Consider the following 17,818-nt stretch of genomic DNA (forward strand, 5'->3'; position numbering starts at 1 on the left):
TTGTCCCTTGGGGAAGCCAAGGAGAGCACTCCCAGGAACTCAGAGGGAGTTAAGTGAACTCTGAAAGCTTCTGGGGATCTTCCCTTTCTTTTCTGCAGACCTGAAAGTCTAGGAGACAGAGAGAAAGCCTCAGGCTGAGTTCTCACATTATTCTCCCCAGCTCCCTGAAGACCTGCTGACAGCTCGCTGTTTACCAGGAAGTTTGCTGAGGAGGAAAAGGAGGGAGGTCCTAATACTTCCTTTCTGTTGCTTCTTCCCGCACCCTTCAATTCCTTAATGTCCAATTCCTCACCCTCAGGACATCAGAAGAAGGCTTCTAAGAAGCACAACTCATTGCAAAAGAACACAGCCCAGAAGGAAAAAGAAAGGGACAGAGAGCACGGAGATGATGCCAGCTTCAGCAGAGTCACAAGGTCAGCTTCAGCAGTCCTGTGCCAAAGTGCAAATCTGGCACCGATCTATTCTCTGCACAGAGCACAGCCTCTGACAATGCAAAGCGAGACACAGAGCCCTCAGCAAATCATACCCACTAGCTTGCTATCAGACAACAGCCTGGGGGTCCGCAGCAATGAGGGGGAAGCTAATCCCCACTCTTCTGGCACGGCAGTTGTTTCAGGACTGAAAAGCAGACGAGCCACGCGGGTTGCAAAAGCTTTCTTGTCATGAGGTACTCCCTCAGGAATCCCATGGGATAGCTGTGGAGAAAGCATGTATGGTGCTTTCTTGATCCAAAGTGGGTGGAAAGGATCTGCAGCCTAGAAATCTTATCCTGAATCCACTGGGGGAGTTTTGGATCAGGCCAGTGGGCTAACGGATTGTTCAGCAGCCAGGATCCATGGCTGAGAAGTTTCTAAAACCAAGCTGTGACAACTATCAGTCTAACGGTTATATTTTTGGTACCAGCTCATCAGGATGGATTTGTTTTGAGATTTCAGGTGTATTTTCAATAAATTATAGAGGCATCCTTAGTGCAGAGAAGTAATTAGCAAAGCTTCCACCGGCTTCAGTGGGAGCAGAATCTCACCTTCCACCTCTCAAACTCCAGAAATGTAATAACGTGTTTACTTCAGGGCCCTCTGGAAACCCTACAATAACAGGGCTAATCTTGAATTGCAGAGCTTTTCCACCTCAACAATACTTCATAAAGGCTGACATCTCCTTCTGCCCCCACACTCTCAGGCTCTGAGCAAGAAAAGTTTCCCTGCATTTGGAACTCATTCTTGGCCTTTTATTTTATTGCATAATTTTCAAAGTTTTTTTCTTTCTTTTTTTTTCTTTTCTTTCTAATCTAAGAAGGCACCAAAGTTGATTGTTAAAATTATGGGGTACGCTGTGATTGTGGCCAGAATGGGTTTGTCCTCTGTGACACAATTTTCAGGTGAGGACTGTTTATTATGTCATCTTTTTTTCATCTACTGCTTGTAGCTGGGGATTATTTAGGCTGAATTCAAAATCTGCCACAGACATTCTTTTGTTATCTGCATTGCTGTTCTTCTGCATTTAACTTACATAAATGGTGTGCACTTCACAAGAAATAGAAAAATTGGATACTACTTTTAACACATTCTGTGTTATATAGCCACCTCGCTCTATGGAAATGCTTTTATTTCAAGTAGCTGGGAGAGAAAAACCTTCCTAACTTTGAAGTGGTTTTTATTGCATTAAAGAGAGAGAAAGAGAGACTGTCAAATCCCATTTAATTTTTAAAGTTAACTGTAAAGTTTTAATTAGGTCCTCTGAACAAGGATTCTGCAATGCTTTATGTTTAAGAGTTAGCAATAGTACATGATCCACCGACTTCAATCATTAAGTTCAGTTGACAAAGGCCAACACAACTCTTTTCTTTGTAACTTTGTAACCATTTATGTTTGAGGTGAAGATGTTAATATGGAAATTTTGTGAGCTGGGAACGACTACGAACTCTATCATTGTAATTTATGACCTTTCATCTGAGGCCAAATGTAAAGGCAATTGCAATTGTTCTGTATCTCAAGGCCAGCACACAGCAGATGTATGAAATTTGGAGTGTTAGACATAAACTTTTATTACCAAATTATAAATAATTTCTATCACTTACAATGTTCACCTTTCAAGTTCATCTTGATTAAAACGCAAGGGCAGCATCTCACTGATTTCCATGAGTTATACAGCTGAAAAAGCTCTGTCATAGTGCACTATGAAAGGATAAAGCAATGTAGTATCTAAAAGAATCTACTGATAGCAAGGTATGCGATGTTTTAGATCAAAATCCTTTTTCATCTAGATGATAAACAAACAAACAAAAGAGAATCATTAGCAAATGACATCTTAATTCTATTTTCACTCTTGAAGCTTTGAAATCTTTAAGAAGTCCACTGAATGTGGATTACTTAAATCCTTTGAAGACCACCTTCCTGAGGTCATTGGGGTTTTGTCACTCAGGAAATAACACATTCTTTAGGTTGCCTAATAACAGATGTGATGACATAATCTTCCTGAATGTACAAGATGGGAATTGTCTTCCCAGGTGCAAATCACGCTACACCAAAGCGTTCAGCAACGTATGCCTTCCTGCACAAAGGTTAATTTACCACTAGAAACAGCACGCGAGATTGCTTCGAGACCTCTGGCAAACTAAGGAAAATTACCTAAGATTTGGGTTTATGACTTGGTCTCAAACCATGAAAGAGGGGAGCTAAGGATACAAAACTTGCCAATCTCAATGCCCGTGATTCAAAATAGATGTGTTTGTGAGGTTAATAGGCGATGAAGCAGGAAAGTGGAAGGATTTCGTTGACTGACATCAAACAACCAAAGTGTCCACACACATAGAAACTGTAAATATATGCTTAAGCTAGCTAGAAAGCAGCCTGTTGAGCAGAAGGCAAAATAGCTCATCAGGTTCTGATGGCTAGCAAAAAAAGGAAATACAAGCTATAAAGACAAACTCATAAGAAATAAAACAAAGAGGAAGGCTCCCAAACCATAGAATATCCCTAGTTGGACTTGCAAAATTGAAAGTCTACCAGTCCAAGCATGAAAAATCTACTTGCCTGGTCTTTATCACGGACATCGATAACAACACAAACCAGAATACTTGCCCTTATCAAAACATTATGCACTGAAGCCAGGCGGCCAAATAAAACTTTGCAAGCCTGCTGCCCGGAGTAACTATTTCACGTTTCTCTTCTGCTTCAAGTACTAGATATAATCAAGCACAGTTGGATGCTCCTGATTAATATGATGGTTGCCTGGAAACATGGGCACAATGTGGCACAACTCTCCTGGCCGTGCCTGTGCTTGAGCTCTGGGACACTCAGGTGAACTTGGTCAGGTTTGCAGACCTTGACTCTTACAGCTTTTTAGCATAAGCCTTGGGTGAAAAAAGTGTTACTGGATATGTGTTCAAAAAGAGAAGATAGACAACTCCGGAAGGAAGAGAGAATACAAATCTGTGTTCTGACAAGCCATAGCACATTTTCTTCATATGATGAGAATTAAGAGTTTCACCAAGATACTAAATCAATAATGGAAGAATAAAAAAATCCAGTCCAGAAGCTTTCACAGCTGATTAACTCCTGTCACGGTACTAAATCCCTTAAAAAAAAAAAAAGTATTTTCCAGACATTAGGGGATAGCTGGGAGAAAGGGGAAAAGATGGGTGAGAAGATAGGGAGAAGTAGAAGACAAAAGTTCAGCTTCTTGTTGTGCCATGTTCTTTCCAGGTGACATTTGAAAAAAATCTCTCAGCTTTTACGTTCACTAATTCATCTGTAAAACGAACAGAGCACCACTTTCCTCTCTAGTTCTGGTAAGGAGACCTGCACTGACAGCTGCGAGACGCTCACTTATGTCTCCAGTAAGGCCCGTGTAAGACAAGATCATTCTGGAATAAATAGGATTTCACTATAATAGAATATAATTATAAACTGGGTCATATCATTTTTCCGTAAGAAATCGACGCGACATTGTTTTGGGCGTAAGCGTAAGCAAGCCATAAAGCACGAAGAAATCGGAGTTCCTCTCACGAAGCGCCCGCGGGTCCCGGGGGTGAACCCCTCGCAGCACGGCCGGGTGGGTTTTGGGGGGACTCCTACGAGGAATCAATCCCCGGTGCTTCCACGTCCCCACGGTGCTAAACCCGCCAGGGCTCGCCGCCTTGCGCACACCGAGCGCCCCGCCCCAGGGAGCGGGGCCGGAGGAACCCACCCAAAATCACGGACTCGGGTGGGAAACGCGCCCGGGGAGCTGCGGGGCCGGGACGGGCACCTCGCCCTGCGGGCCCGCACCGACCGGGTGGAGGCCGGGTCAGCGGCCTAACCCCGCCCGCCCGCTGCCGCCGCAGGCCCCGCCCCGCGAGTTCTCCCGCCCGGGGAGGTTTGTCCCTGCCGCCGCGCCGTAGCGGGGCGGGGCTGAGCGGGCGTGAGCGCGGCGGGCGGGTGAGTGCGGGGCGGGCCCGGCCCGGTGTCGGTGAGGGGGGTCCCCGGCGGCGCCTGACCCGCCGCCTCCGGGCCGCGGGGAGGGGACCGGAGGGGGGGTCCCCGGTTGTGTGGGCTGGGGGGGTGGGGGTGTCCTGTGTGGTGCGCGTACCCCCCCGCCAGCCGCGTGCGGCAGGCGCGGGGGCGGCCGTTACTGCTGTCCGTTGCGGCCGTTGGTTCTGCTTTTTTCTGGTTTTGAAGCAAGCGGCACTAAAGCTTCACACCCCATCCGGGGTTTCTGTCAGGGGCGTTTGTCAGAACGTGTTTCGCGCGGTTTTAGCTGGTTTTGAAGAGGCCGCTTTTGGAGCGGGACGTAAAAACGGAGCGCGTTTACCTGCGGGCGGGCGGGCGGGTGGGGTGGCGGGGTAGCGCCTGCGGTTCAAAAAACGCTTGTTCCCCAGGAAAGCTTCGGCTATAAAGTGCTACGTTACCGAGCCCTGCGGTGCCAGCATCCCCCGCGAGATCGTGTGTTGATAGGAAAACCAGTGACGGTCCTTGCTCGGGTGGAGGAGCTTATGGCAGTTTGCCACAGAAAGCAAGCGACGAAGAGTTGACGCTGTACTGGGAGTCGGCGTTAGCACTATTGTCTACCGTTGATTTAAAAATGCAGAACAGCTGTTACTTAGGCAAAGTGATATCAAAGCAGAAGTTAAGCAATACTGTCTGAAGGACGGTCTCATACCAAACTGGGTGTGTGCTGCACCACGAATTTTTAAATCACAGCATCTTTTCAGGTCTCTGTACAACTTAATCACAAGCCTCAGTTCTAAACTTAGTCTAACTTAACTGATTCATTTGAAGGCATCCTTTCAAATTTATTCTTTGCTCGTATTTGTGAGCTGAGATCAGAAATCCTTCTCTTGCTGTTCCAGTACAGACTTCTGTGTATAGAGCATGTACTGGCTTCTCCCTCCACCCCCTAAAGATACAAACCACTTATTAGGGCTTAGCTCTCTTAATTTTAGTAAAACCATTTTAGCAAAAGGTGTTACAGAGATGATGAGGCCTTTGGCTCTGTTGGAAGTTTACAAGATGCACAGCGTGGCACGCAAGGATTCTTACTGAATTCAGAAGTTACAGAAATGCCAAAGGGAAAGTTTAACACTGTGGATCTAGGTGCTCTGTCTCTCCACCTCCACCCTTGAGGTTTTGCTTTTATCTCCTTCGAAATTTTCTCCTACTGAAAGTATTAAGAGTCAGGGGACTGCCTGTCCGTACTGAGTGTTTAAAGACCATGTGTGAGCGTGTTGCTTATCCAAATGTTTTCTCTCACTTACCTTCCCAGCTTACCAGAAAAGATCAAGATGAGTCTACGGAAGCAAACCCCTAGTGACTTTCTAAAACAAATCATTGGAAGGCCAGTTGTCGTAAAATTAAATTCTGGAGTTGATTATCGAGGTAAGTTCTCCTTCTGTTTCTCACAGTGAGTAAAGTCATCGTTTGAAGAGCCCAGAACAGATGCATTGCTTTTGAAAAGCAAAACAGTGTGATCCAGATGTTGGAGTGTGTGAATATAGGTCTCAGAATGGTGACATTAAAAATAGAAAATCAACTCTGGAGAAACTGATGAAAAGGAGGTTAACGGTGGATTTAGAGATTAAAATTACTTATCTAAATCATTAGTGTCCTTAGTCACAGATGGTTAGGCTGGAGTCTCAGGATGATTCTGAGCATCTAAACTGATATTTGTAAAGATTGGCTGGAATTACAATTCCTGAAATGGCCGGTCAGTCCCCTTTTCAGTGCTCTGATAGCAACCATTGTTGGAACTACCCTTTTCTTCACCTTCCTGTTCTCCAATTCCTAGCATAGACCTTGGTCCAGAAAAATCTTCAAACAGTAAACTGTGCCATCAGTCATAAGCCTACTCTTTACATGAGGGATGAAAGCGTTATTTACATTCTTGGTTAAACAACTGCCTAGACACGTGTTGGATCAAGACTTACGGAGATACAGGAGAAAGCTTAGTGTGGCTTTCACTCCTATATGTCCAGTTCATTTTAACACGGTCCAGCAGTTTTATTCCACAACTCTTCAGCCTGTCTGTATACCTTCATGCACTGTATGTAGGATTATAGGTTTTTTTAACCAGTAAATTAAACTTCTCTGTTCATTGAAACGTCCTGGTCCTACTCCCATTAGGATAAGACTGTTGGCCTGTCCAATTTTTTTATTAGTATCCAAACTTAAGTAAAACTATCAAGTATCTCCTGTTGTGCCCAATTTAGACATTTTATTCTGAAATGACTTAAACATTATGGTTCTGCTACAGATCACCACTTCAGATAGGTTTAATTCAACTGGCTCAGCACTGTGAGAGGAGACTTGTTTGTGCTGTGACAAAGAATCTTTGTATTATGACAGTTTTAAACTGTTATGGTTCACTCACAGCAAGCAGTGCCGCCTTATCCCTTCCTGTTCCTCTTTAGTGTCTCTCAGCTGAGAAAATTTGCAACCTGCCATTTCTTTGAGAACCACATTGTCTGAGCACTTCAGGTGGGGTTGGTGGCTTAAAAACTTTACTGCTTCTCATTGGTCTTTGGCCTCCATAAACTCTTTCTTGCAGGAGAATGTAGCGACAGCTCATGAAAGTCAGTTAAAGCAAGTCATCATTTACCTGAAGGTACATACAAGGCAGGGCCAAGCCAGATTTGGTTTTTGGATGCACTTTCTGTTTTCTTTGAGAACATTGATACCTTCTGCTCGGTAAGATCCATTTGTAACTGCTGCAGATAAATTGCTCAGCTTTCCCCTCAAAAAGGCTAGTCTAGCATGCCTACAATCAGACCTACCAGGAATCGAACCATAGTTCCTTTGAACACCCTTATTTGTTACTGGATTTTTTCCCCTCCCTTCCTTACTTCACTCTGCTTTTCTTCCTTCCCACTTGACGTGATCCTGCAGTTAAAAACCTGTATACTGTTCTCATTTGAAAAATACGCATTCAGATTGTTTTCTGCAGAAGTTTGAACAACATTTGTAAAAGCCAAACGTTAAAAAAGCCAGCATCTCAGGCTTTTGTTGCAGATCTGTCTAGATTCTTCCTCTAGGCTGTGTTGCTAATTTTATGTCTGTACCTCCACCCTCCAAGCCACCATATGCACAAACGTGGCCTAATACAAGTGTTGACGTGTAACCGTAGAATGTCTTGATTCACTGCCAAGTGCTGCGCACACCTAAGGGAAGAAGCCCTGGGAAAGTAATCAGTGATAAATTAATATGTATGATTTCTATGCCTAGAGATTGATATGTACATTAAAACATCTCTACATATAGATAAAACAGATAAAGTACTAGCCAGGATGGGCAGTGACAATATTTAATACCATTAGTGGCCTGAGGGTAAACACAAAGAAATGGAGGAAGAGAGTGGAACAACCATGAATGCACTCTAGGAGCAAAACAGTTTGAAAATACTGCATTTACGGCCTACTGAGTGGTAGCTTAAGAAAATCCACAGTCCAATTTTAATTTTGGACAAACATTTTTTTGTTTTCTGTTGTTACATGGAGCACTTGGGATTATTGGAGTGAAAAAGAGTTCTGACTTTGGTTTGGTTTGGGTTTTTTGGTGCATTTAGTAACACTTAGCACTCAGTTTTTCCTATTTTTGTGGAAACAGAGGAAAGAAAAACATAAAGGAAAATAGTAATCATCAAACCATTACAAGTTGGCAGGAGAACTTGAATTCCTAATTATTTAATGGAAGATATTACAGTAACTGTTCTGAAAAATGAGAACATGTCCTAGAGGAGGATTCTCAGACTGGAGTTTGCTCCCCCTCCCCAAGTACAGCCAATACACTAGATTTCAGGTTTTAATGCCACGTAAATAAAGTGTTTTTCAAACAGAGGAAAAAATTAGTATTGTCTGTGTGTGCAAGTTGTTTTATGTGCACAATTAACAAATCAGATTGCATTCTCTGAGCAATTCTTTGTATCTGTTAATCCCCACATTCAGTTCCTTACACGAATAGTCTGTTTGTTGATCAGGCAAGTTAAATTTGTAGATGGCCGTGGTTCTGATCTTAAGGGTGAGTGTAAATACCAAGGACTGATTTTGAATGAAAAAATGCTGTCATGCTGCCAGCACATAGGAAGTACTGTGTGAACAAGGTACAGCCTTCAACAGGGGCTATGAGAAGTGAGAACATAAGTACTTGTCTAAAATCAGGGCTACTCAAATGCTTATTTTCCTGATCAAAAGAACATCTAATATTACAAATGGCAGAGACTTTTTCTTGAGTTGCATTAATTAAACAGTGTAATTTTATTTTTGTGGGAGGATTTCAGTGTCATTTGAAAACCCTTTGCCTGTTGAAAATGATGTAGAATTTTGTTTATATCAGAGACTTGCAGCCAGTGTTCTAGATCTGTAAGCATGAAGATAAATAAGAAAAAGTGTGTATGGTGTCCTGTATTAAAAGGGTTGTTTTTCAGCTATATCCTTCACAAGTTTTGATGAAAACTCAATTTACATAGCCTTGCCCTTAGGTTATCCAGTTACACTTAATGTCACAGGTTCTTTTCAGGTGTGTGGCTTAAAACACAAGTGAGAAGGGACAACTTAAACTTTCAAAGTGGAAATTGTCAATCTTTTGAAAGTCATACCTTAATGACTTCTTTTTTCCCCCCAACTCTTGTATCAACTGATTAAATTGCTACTAGGGTGCCTGGGATTCGTCACTCCCAGCTTAATTCTTTGAAGAATACTCTGATCTACTGACTCATCTGGCCAAGCTTGGGCTTTTAGTTTGTTATGAAGATACAGGTTTTATCAGCACTACTCAAACACAATGCTACACACAGCATTTTTGTTTATTTTAAAATAAGTTTAAGCTGATTCACTTTTAAACTGTCACTGTCTTCAGGTGTCCTGGCTTGCCTGGATGGGTATATGAACATAGCTCTGGAACAGACTGAAGAATATGTAAATGGACAATTAAAGAACAAGTACGGGGATGCATTTATCCGAGGAAATAATGGTAACTCCTCCTCCTTATGTTATTGCTCATTAGAAGATTGCATTTTGATATTTACTTCTGAATTTGAGGAGTGGCTGAGGTGTAAGCAAGCTGCCTGTAAGAATATTAGTTTTAGGCTTTCATGGAAACCTTAACATATTTACTTTTTACAGTTTCACTTTTCAGTGTCTGTGATTTTCTGCATTCCTGTGGCCCTTTTTGCCTCTGAACTTGAAGTTCATTTAGAGAAGCATGCTCTCTTCTAGCCTTCTTTAGAGCTTATTTCCTGTCATTTGACAGGTTTACTCTTTTGCACTTACTGCCTGCTTAGATGGCCTCTGCTCCATAGAAGTTTCTGTGTTTTGTTAGGCAAACTACTGTGTAAATTTATGATACAGTACAGATATTGATGACACTGTAATACTTGCTTGTGATGCAGTTGTCCAGACCTGAATGAATGCTGTTCATTAGTACTGAAGGCTGTTGTCATCTTTATGAGTAAAGATTTTACCACCAGTCAAGAAAATCACTTGTACTTTACTATTGAGCCTTTGAATATCCCAGTGCAGTAGGTGGATTTTAGTGCACTTCAGGGACAATCTCAGGCTCCTGAAATGATTCTGTGGTATCAGTTAGGCTGTAATAGCAGGACATGCCAGGGAGAAGAATATCTAAAAATAGAAAAGGTTCACAAGTCAGATGTGAGGAGGCTTGTAGAGAGCATAAATGAAGCAGAGGTTGACCAAGTTACTTGAGAAGAAAACGGAGGACAGGATGGAGGGAGGGAATAAAAAGAAACAAGAACTGAATCCCGTGTTACAAAAAGAGTCAAAGAGAATGTGGCACCGCTGTGAAAGAGTGTTTTGGGAGGAGAAATAATCCTTGAATGAGGCCAAATACTTTTTGCAAGGAATTTGGATTATTATGCTAAAGAGTGCAGTGACATTGCAGCTGGAAAATCAATTAAGGGAATAAGAATCTATTATAAAAGTTAAAACAAATGGATGAGAAGCAGGAGGCTGAGCAGAGAACTTGAGACACCCCAGGTTTAGGAGCACAATGCAGTTTCATGTTGTGAATAGATCTGTTCTGGGGATATCACCAGCCAAGCAGGTGGAAGATGTCTGCTCCTTCATAGGTAATCATTAGTTTTGCCTTAAGTGCTTGGGATTTCCAGCTTTTGTTGAAAGATCATAGTGTTAGTGTCTGACACGTGTAATTCTGCTGCTTAGAAACTCTCTCAAGCTCCCCTCAGTAATGCTGCAGGGTAGCTGGCTTTTTTCTTCCTCTGTTCAGCCTGCATCTGTTGGATTGTAGTTTGGCTGTAAATATAATAAATACTGAACCAAAGTAATAAATAATGTGTAAATTTGATAGCATTTATTGAAACCTGGACTTAAAAGGTTTCCTGACTTCATTCATGCTGAATGGGATTCATTACACTGTTGTTTTACAAGCCATGGAAACAAGATGTTTTAAATAAACAGGCTTCTGCACATTATTTACCAGGGCCCTCTTATGTGTGCCGCTTTCTCCTTTTCACAGTATTGTACATAAGCACACAGAAGAGGAGGATGTGAAGATGCCAGAAGGAGACTGTTTTGTACTTGTGAACCTCTTCGAAGTTATGAGCCCTATTTGATTTGTAGTTAATAATCTACAGGTGAAATACACAAGTGTTTAAATATTTTTTTAAATAAATGTAAACCAGTGTAAACTTCCCAAATGTTTTTGTTTCAAAGCATTGCTTTGTTCCACTGTACAGAAAAAAATAATAAAAGAGAAGCATGTAATAGTGCCGCAAGACTAATTCAAAGCAACAGCTCGTTTAATTATGCTAACATTTACAGAAATACTGATTGGAAGGTAAGTAGGCATGGAGTAATTGCAAATCACAGCCTTGTATTGATGGCAAAACAATAGTTTAACTGATGTTGGGAAGGGAAATACTAATGTTTTGGTGACAATGACCTGTCCCTTTTGGAAAACACAGGGTCAGCTTTAAATGCCAATCTAGTAAGAGTCATCAGGTAAAAAGTTCAGCTGTCCAAAAAATCTTGAATTGTGGATTGAATCAAGGGATCAACAGTGACACTTCAACAGTTAGGGGTGGGGAAGGAATTGAATCAAATGGAAGAAAAGCCCTAAGGGTGAAAAGAAAGCTCTGTGCCAGCTGAGGAAGTCAGTCACAGGTGAAAAGCTCTCAGTTGGTGTGCCAAAACAGCTAGTAGCTGCTTCACCTCCTGCCTCTGTATCCGCCACCCTACCTGAGCTTGCAGTTACCTTTTTTTCCCTGCATCACTACCAAACACAATGGACTTCTTCAATAAAAAGCAATTTTAACTAATATCTAAAGCTACTCCTGAAAGCAGACTAGGAATCTAAAAGCTTTTGTAAACATGCCATGTGTATCCTCTTCAGACAGTTCACTCGCTCTCCCATCCACTTCCCACCCAACCTAGTACCATCTATATATTCTTTTTCTTTATGTGCTAGCCAGAAATGAGAACAAATACTTACAGTATGGGGCATGCTTTAGACAGCGGGAACCTCTGTGCAGGCAATGGAGTCAGAACTTGTTTGTTTATATTTTGTAACAGTGCTCCCTGATAATCAAAGCCCAGTGACTATATCCAGCTCAGTTTTACATGGATTTATAAAATCCATCCAATTTATAAAATATCTTTGCTCCATTTACATGCAGTCAGCCAAGAAAAAAAAACTGAACTTTCAGATATTTCTTTGTCCAAGTGTTACTGCACTCAACATCCAGATACTCAGAATGTTTTCTTGTTTCTCTGGATAAAGTTGTAAGTTTGGGTAATGTACCTCATGGTGAGGTTATTTAGCCAAATTTTTAAAATTAGTTTTCTGAAGCCCTGCTTTATTCTTTTGGTGGTTTACGGTGCCTCCAGGAACAAAAATATTTCTAGTTGTGGATGGATGAACACAAGACAATTGTGTGAATGTAACATTGGCCCATTCTTTCCAAGTACCAGTAGCTCTAAAGCAAGCAGGGAATAGTAACATTTCAATTGTCCAAGGGAGAGAATGTGGGTTGCAAATTTTTAATTATATATATATATATTTTTTTTTTTTTTTTTTAAGATCAAGGAATAATTCTAAGTTATTTTGCAATCAGTAGTTAACCTTTCCACATGAAAGACTTCAGAAGCCACTACAGAACACAGATCTAGAGATGCTCTTTATAATATGCTTCAATAATTTATCATTTTCTGACAAGGGTTTAAAAGGGTCCAGGATGTAAGTACAAATCACCAGCTTGTTCTTCTGTAAGTGACTTTTTTTAAAAAAAAGGAGGACGTACCTCCAAGTGGAGCATACAGTTTCTATTTTTTTTTTTTTGTCATCTGTATGCAGCTGGCAGGTTACGGTATGCTTTCATTCCTGGAGACTCTCTGGGTTTGGTGGTTTGGGTTTTTGTTTGTTTGTTTTTTTCTTTTTTTAAATTTTAATATGGGGTTATTTTTTCTTCCCCTCTTCTTTCTCCACCTTTGTCCCCTCTTCCGCCTACCCACCTATAGCAACACATTTTGCACAGACTTTGATTTACTCTCGTTTGCATTGCTAACTTTTTAACTGCAGTTGTGTTTCTACAAGTCTACTTGTAAAACATTTTTTAGTTGTGATCTGCTACTTCAGATGGTCTAATCACATACTAAATCTGAACTTAGAAAATACTATGTAGTTTACATGCTGAGGGGTTTTTTTAATGTATTCTAGATCATGAAGTCACTATTTACTATGTGAGGTAGATCGGAAAATTTGCACTAGAGGTGAGCTGTTGTAATTCATATTCAAATTTTAGAAGTACCTAAAGAAATTAAACATTTAATTACCATAGTCACTGACCTTTGTTTACATTTTATAAGATTTTTTTCCCCCTTAATTCAATTTTTAGCCCCTATGTTTAAATCAAGTGTACATTTAAGCTTGACTTCAATTAGGCAGTCCAGTGTTTGGATGTAGTCTGTTTTGAGTTGGAGGAGACATTAATCTTGGATTTATTTTACTTATCTTTTAGGTTTTGTTTTGACTTACTGTATTCTGTAGGACAACATACCAGTTGCAAGTAAATCAGACACTGGCCGGACAAGTTTCAGAATAGCACATGGAACGCTATCCAAAGTTTAAGTTTTAAAGTAAGCCATCCCATTATACATGTATGTAAACATCAAAGTAGAACAGTGTATTTCACAAACTCTTGATCCTTAAAAATGACTTAACCTAATTTATAAGATCTTTATCCCCTTGGGAGATACAAATACACTCTTACAAATGCAATACGTCTTCACACACAAAAGACTGTATTAGATACTAATGCTCGAGTCCTTCATGTTACCTCATTTACCATATCCTAGTGCTCTTGCCCCAGTACCTGTGTATAAAATGGTTTTACTTGTGGATCAAGCTCATCTAGATGAGGACTGACAATGAAACGCTCCTTGAGCAACTTGCAAGTGCTTGTCCATCACTTGTCTTAGAAGAATGCACCCAAAATTAAGTAATCTGAAACTAACAAACAATTAATTGAATTTCAAAGGCTAAAGCTGCATTCACGTACATAGTTAGTACTCCTATGCTATGAGATCACTTCATGAAACCAAGGCCATTCAACCACTACCCCACCCCCTTCCATGTGTTCATAGGCTCTGGGAAGAGCAGTAACTCTGGACTTGCTACATCCCCACATGCGGTGTAAGTTGTTTGCACTTGAAAAACCAAACTAAGCCACATGTCAAACAAAAGCCCGGCTGGGAGCAGCAGCGCAACACATGCTGTGGAACTAGAGAAAGCAAGTCTGGAAGAAGGAGGTAAGTACTCACTGCGTGGCAGGTAGGGCAGCCAGAAGCCAGGTTACTACTAAAGCCTGCAGTGCCCTGGAGTGCCCCTATATAAAGGGAGCAGAGCATGCTAGGAAAGTTTGGCTTTAAAGGTATACACTGATGACCACTCAGTTGTATGATTTGTTGCCACTTGGTTCCTAATTCAAAGGGAATCTTAATGCAAACCACTCTGAACATTATTTATTGGAGTTCCTTCTATCTTGTTCACAATGTTACAATGACAAAACAGCTACCCAAGACCCCTTCTGGGTATGACTTGCCCATTAAGTCCTAAGGCTGTTACCCAGTTCTGAAAACCAGCTGTGCCCCACAGCTGCAGATTTCGGCTGCATTGTTCACGGTAGTCAAGAAAGTGTGAAATTGCAAAGTGACGACCTTCGAACGTTTGACTGATGGTGCCAAAGCAATGCCTGATCCTTAATATGCCAACCCATGCCCGTGGCCAGCTCCAGCCCCGTGTCAGTTTTGAAAGCAAACAGACTGTGGAGCCAGCAGTTTCAGTCTCAAGTTCCTGTGCCAAACTGTTCTCCAAGGCTGAGAAATTGGGCAGGAGGAGGCTTTTCCTGAGCTGCTGTATTGATCCTGACTGAGGGATGTTTAGGAGTCAGTGATCCACACAGCAGCTTCAGGCTGGGCTGGGCTGTACACCCAGCGTGGCTTTCAGGTCTCCATTGGGCTGCACGGACCCCTCGGCCGCAGGACACCTCTGCCAGCTCATCGTAACGGCATAACTCGCGGGCAGCTCCCACTCGGTATCATGATTACACCACCTGCCTGGCCTTGCCTTTATCTAACAGAGCAGCGACAAGTTCTCGAGAACATCCTTTAGAAAGAGGATTGTTTTCTTGCAAGAAAATTGTAAAATAGCTCAAGTGGTGTAAAGGGAGAGCTGCTCCCCACAGATGGGGTTGCATCTTCTCTGCACAGCACACCGTGGGAAAATCCATCTGGGCTCCATCTGATGCTACATGAATGCGGGGTGCCCAGCATCTGAAGGGATGTACAATTTACTTGCTGTCTGTATTCCTCGTCTTATCGAAGCAGGCATTAAGCTATTGGTGGCTGGGCCTTTCTTACTAAGATCTAGAAAGAGCCCTGTACCACCTCACTCTCTCTCTCCTCAACCCCCTCCTCTAGTGCAGAACAGCTGCGGTAGTTACCAAATAAAATAAAGGGTGGTTTGGGGGTTTTTTAGGCTGAATTTGTAAGGGAAGGAGGCTCACATTGTATGTTGCATGGATGTGTATGTGTCAGTTCATTCCCAGCCATAACATCTGAATCCACTGTCACTCTTCAGTAAGTGTGATAGAGGAATAGCAAGAACAGTCAACTGGATAGAAATGGAAGGACCTGCCAGTACTGCTGCCAACCTCCCGCCTAACTAGATGTCAGAGAAACATCCTCTTTTCCCAGGTCTCCCCAAACACAGAGCCACAGACATGCAGAGGTCAACCCTGAGATGCCAGTCTGTAGGCAATGTTCTCCATTCTCCCTGTGGGACTACCATGGGTTTTTACTGCTCTCCGACTGTGCGTTTTTAACCGCTCTTCTCACAGTTGGCCACTGCTCTTTGTTTTAAAGATGACCTGAAACGCTCTTAAATAAGACGGTGCTGCCAGCTTTGTTGGTCTAATGAGCAGTTCCTTGTGAACGGGACTCAGCTAACTGTTGCCACCTTCAAGCTCTCTACTTGATCAACCTGCCCACTCTCCTGTAACCCCCCACCAAACTTTGTTCGCAGGACTCAGGTGGCCTCTAGCTGACTGGGAAGGACTTTTAACTTGTTATAACCCTTATTATCTTGCAGTAGCAAAGCATTTCTCAACCTGTCAATGAAGCAACCAGCTTGCTCTTGAGTGTCAGCTCTGGGTTGCTTACATCCATGCTCGTATTACGGACTGATCTCCACTGCACCTGCTCCACATCTGCTGTCCCTGTTGTGCCCCAATGATGTGGAGATGTAGAAGCAGTCTGTAAGGAGAAAGTTTCTGCATCAAAGAGCCTGCAATGTTACCGGGTTTATAATCCTTCTGTGCACTTCATCGATTAAATTTCAAGTTACATTGTTTATAGTCTATCTTAATTATCAAGCTATTAAAAAGCATGCAGTTTTCCCTAGTGCTATTTTAAAATCCCAACTGTGGTGGGGTTTTTTTCTTCTAGAAATCCACTACACAAATGCTGCTGAAAAAACAATAGGCAGGGTGTAAGTTGTCTTATGTCCCTTCTCCTTGCCAGCTTCCTACTAACAAAGAAATTTATGACAGGAAAAAGGCAAACCTCTTCTCTAGTGACAGCAGTGCCACGTGGTCTTCTCCTGTCTGTCTGGGCCCCATCGTCAGAGTGATACGCAGAGCCTGGCTGAGCTCAAGTGGCTCCAGCAGGTCAAAGCTCTGGCCAGAGAAGGCTGAGGCAATGCTGTCCTGGTGGGTGATGCAACCAGAGGCTATGGAGAGGGCTGTATTTCTTATTGGAAACATCTGCCTGTCACTTGATATTCAAATGTGCAGTTCAAGGCTGCTGGTAGGTGCTTGTGTCACGGTAATGACTGTGACAGGATTTTTTCCATCTCTAAGGAAGAGATGGTTGTGACATTTGGTTTGGGTGAGGCTTTGAAGCTACTGAGTTCCTCTGCTCGAGAGCAGGCAGCAAGGATGAACTCTGCGTAAGGCTGTATTTCAGATCAGCCCAGCAATTAATGCTGCAGCTCTGCTGACTGGTACTGCTAAATCTGCGTACAGCAGCCCCCCAGCAGCACGTCCTGCCCTGCCCAGAGACTGCCACCAGCTTCTGGGGTGAGCAGAGCCAGGTCACCGCTGCGGTACAGCCTATGCTGTTACAGGTGGGTTGGGTCTGGGTCTCATTTGTTTGAAGCTCTTCTCCCTTCTCCCCGTAGCTTTGCACAGAGCTGCAGGGAGCACCCAACACTGCTGTTTCAGGGTCTGCACTCTGCTGCTCTTCCCCTTTTTTCAGGTGGAAGCCAGTGGAGAAACGGTCTTCACTGGAGCTGGCATAATGAAAATGTGCGCCCAATGCATGGCAGCAGCTGAAGAAGACCATGCAATGCTGTAACACTGTACTGTGATGCAAAGACCGACACTTACCTGGAATACTGTTTTCAGACCGGCCACTGTGCCAGAACGGCTGTGACGTGTTTGACGTTTCCCCTGCAGATTGTCAGAGGTCTGGAGCTGCTGCTTTATTACACTGGAATTATAAGCAAGGGATAGTTTAGCTTAGGATTAAGATAGTAAGGAAAAGCCATAAGAGACCAGCTGGTTTCAGGAAAAGATTAGTCATTAATATGGAATAAAGGTACTCTCTTTTGTGTATAAAATATGGGCAATTACAAACTGGAACAGAAGCAATAATGCAAACTCTTCCCCACTTCCCCTGAACTACTTTCTGCTTCCACTGACAAAAGGAAAGAAAACTATAGGACTTGCATTATATCTTGAAATTCAGTGACTATAAGGCCTCTTTCAAATGCAGAGGAGAGCAGGCTGCTGAGAGCCCAGTACCACCAGTTCC

At 42.5% G+C, this 17,818-nt stretch overlaps 1 protein-coding gene across 1 annotated transcript; it reads left to right on the plus strand.

Annotated features, from left to right (window-relative positions):
* The first annotated feature begins 5,742 nt into the window (after positions 1–5,742).
* LSM6 (LSM6 homolog, U6 small nuclear RNA and mRNA degradation associated) lies at positions 5,743–11,229 on the plus strand. Its single transcript, XM_052771970.1, has 3 exons — positions 5,743–5,855; positions 9,327–9,440; positions 10,965–11,229. The coding sequence occupies exons 1-3, from the start codon at positions 5,762–5,764 to the stop codon at positions 10,997–10,999; spliced, it is 243 nt and encodes an 80-aa protein (XP_052627930.1). The 5' UTR covers positions 5,743–5,761; the 3' UTR covers positions 11,000–11,229.
* The last annotated feature ends 6,589 nt before the right edge of the window (positions 11,230–17,818 follow it).

The sequence above is a fragment of the Harpia harpyja genome, chromosome 2, assembly GCF_026419915.1.
Source record: "Harpia harpyja isolate bHarHar1 chromosome 2, bHarHar1 primary haplotype, whole genome shotgun sequence".
NCBI classification, from domain to species: Eukaryota; Metazoa; Chordata; class Aves; order Accipitriformes; family Accipitridae; genus Harpia; species Harpia harpyja.

Coding starts and splice junctions, on each gene's coding strand:
- LSM6 (XM_052771970.1), top strand. CDS start 5,762: ATGAGTCTACGGAAGCAAACCCCTAGTGACTTTCTAAAACAAATCATT. Junction 5,856..9,326: donor TTCTGGAGTTGATTATCGAG/GTAAGTTCTCCT, acceptor CACTGTCTTCAG/GTGTCCTGGCTTGCCTGGAT. Junction 9,441..10,964: donor ATTTATCCGAGGAAATAATG/GTAACTCCTCCT, acceptor TCCTTTTCACAG/TATTGTACATAAGCACACAG.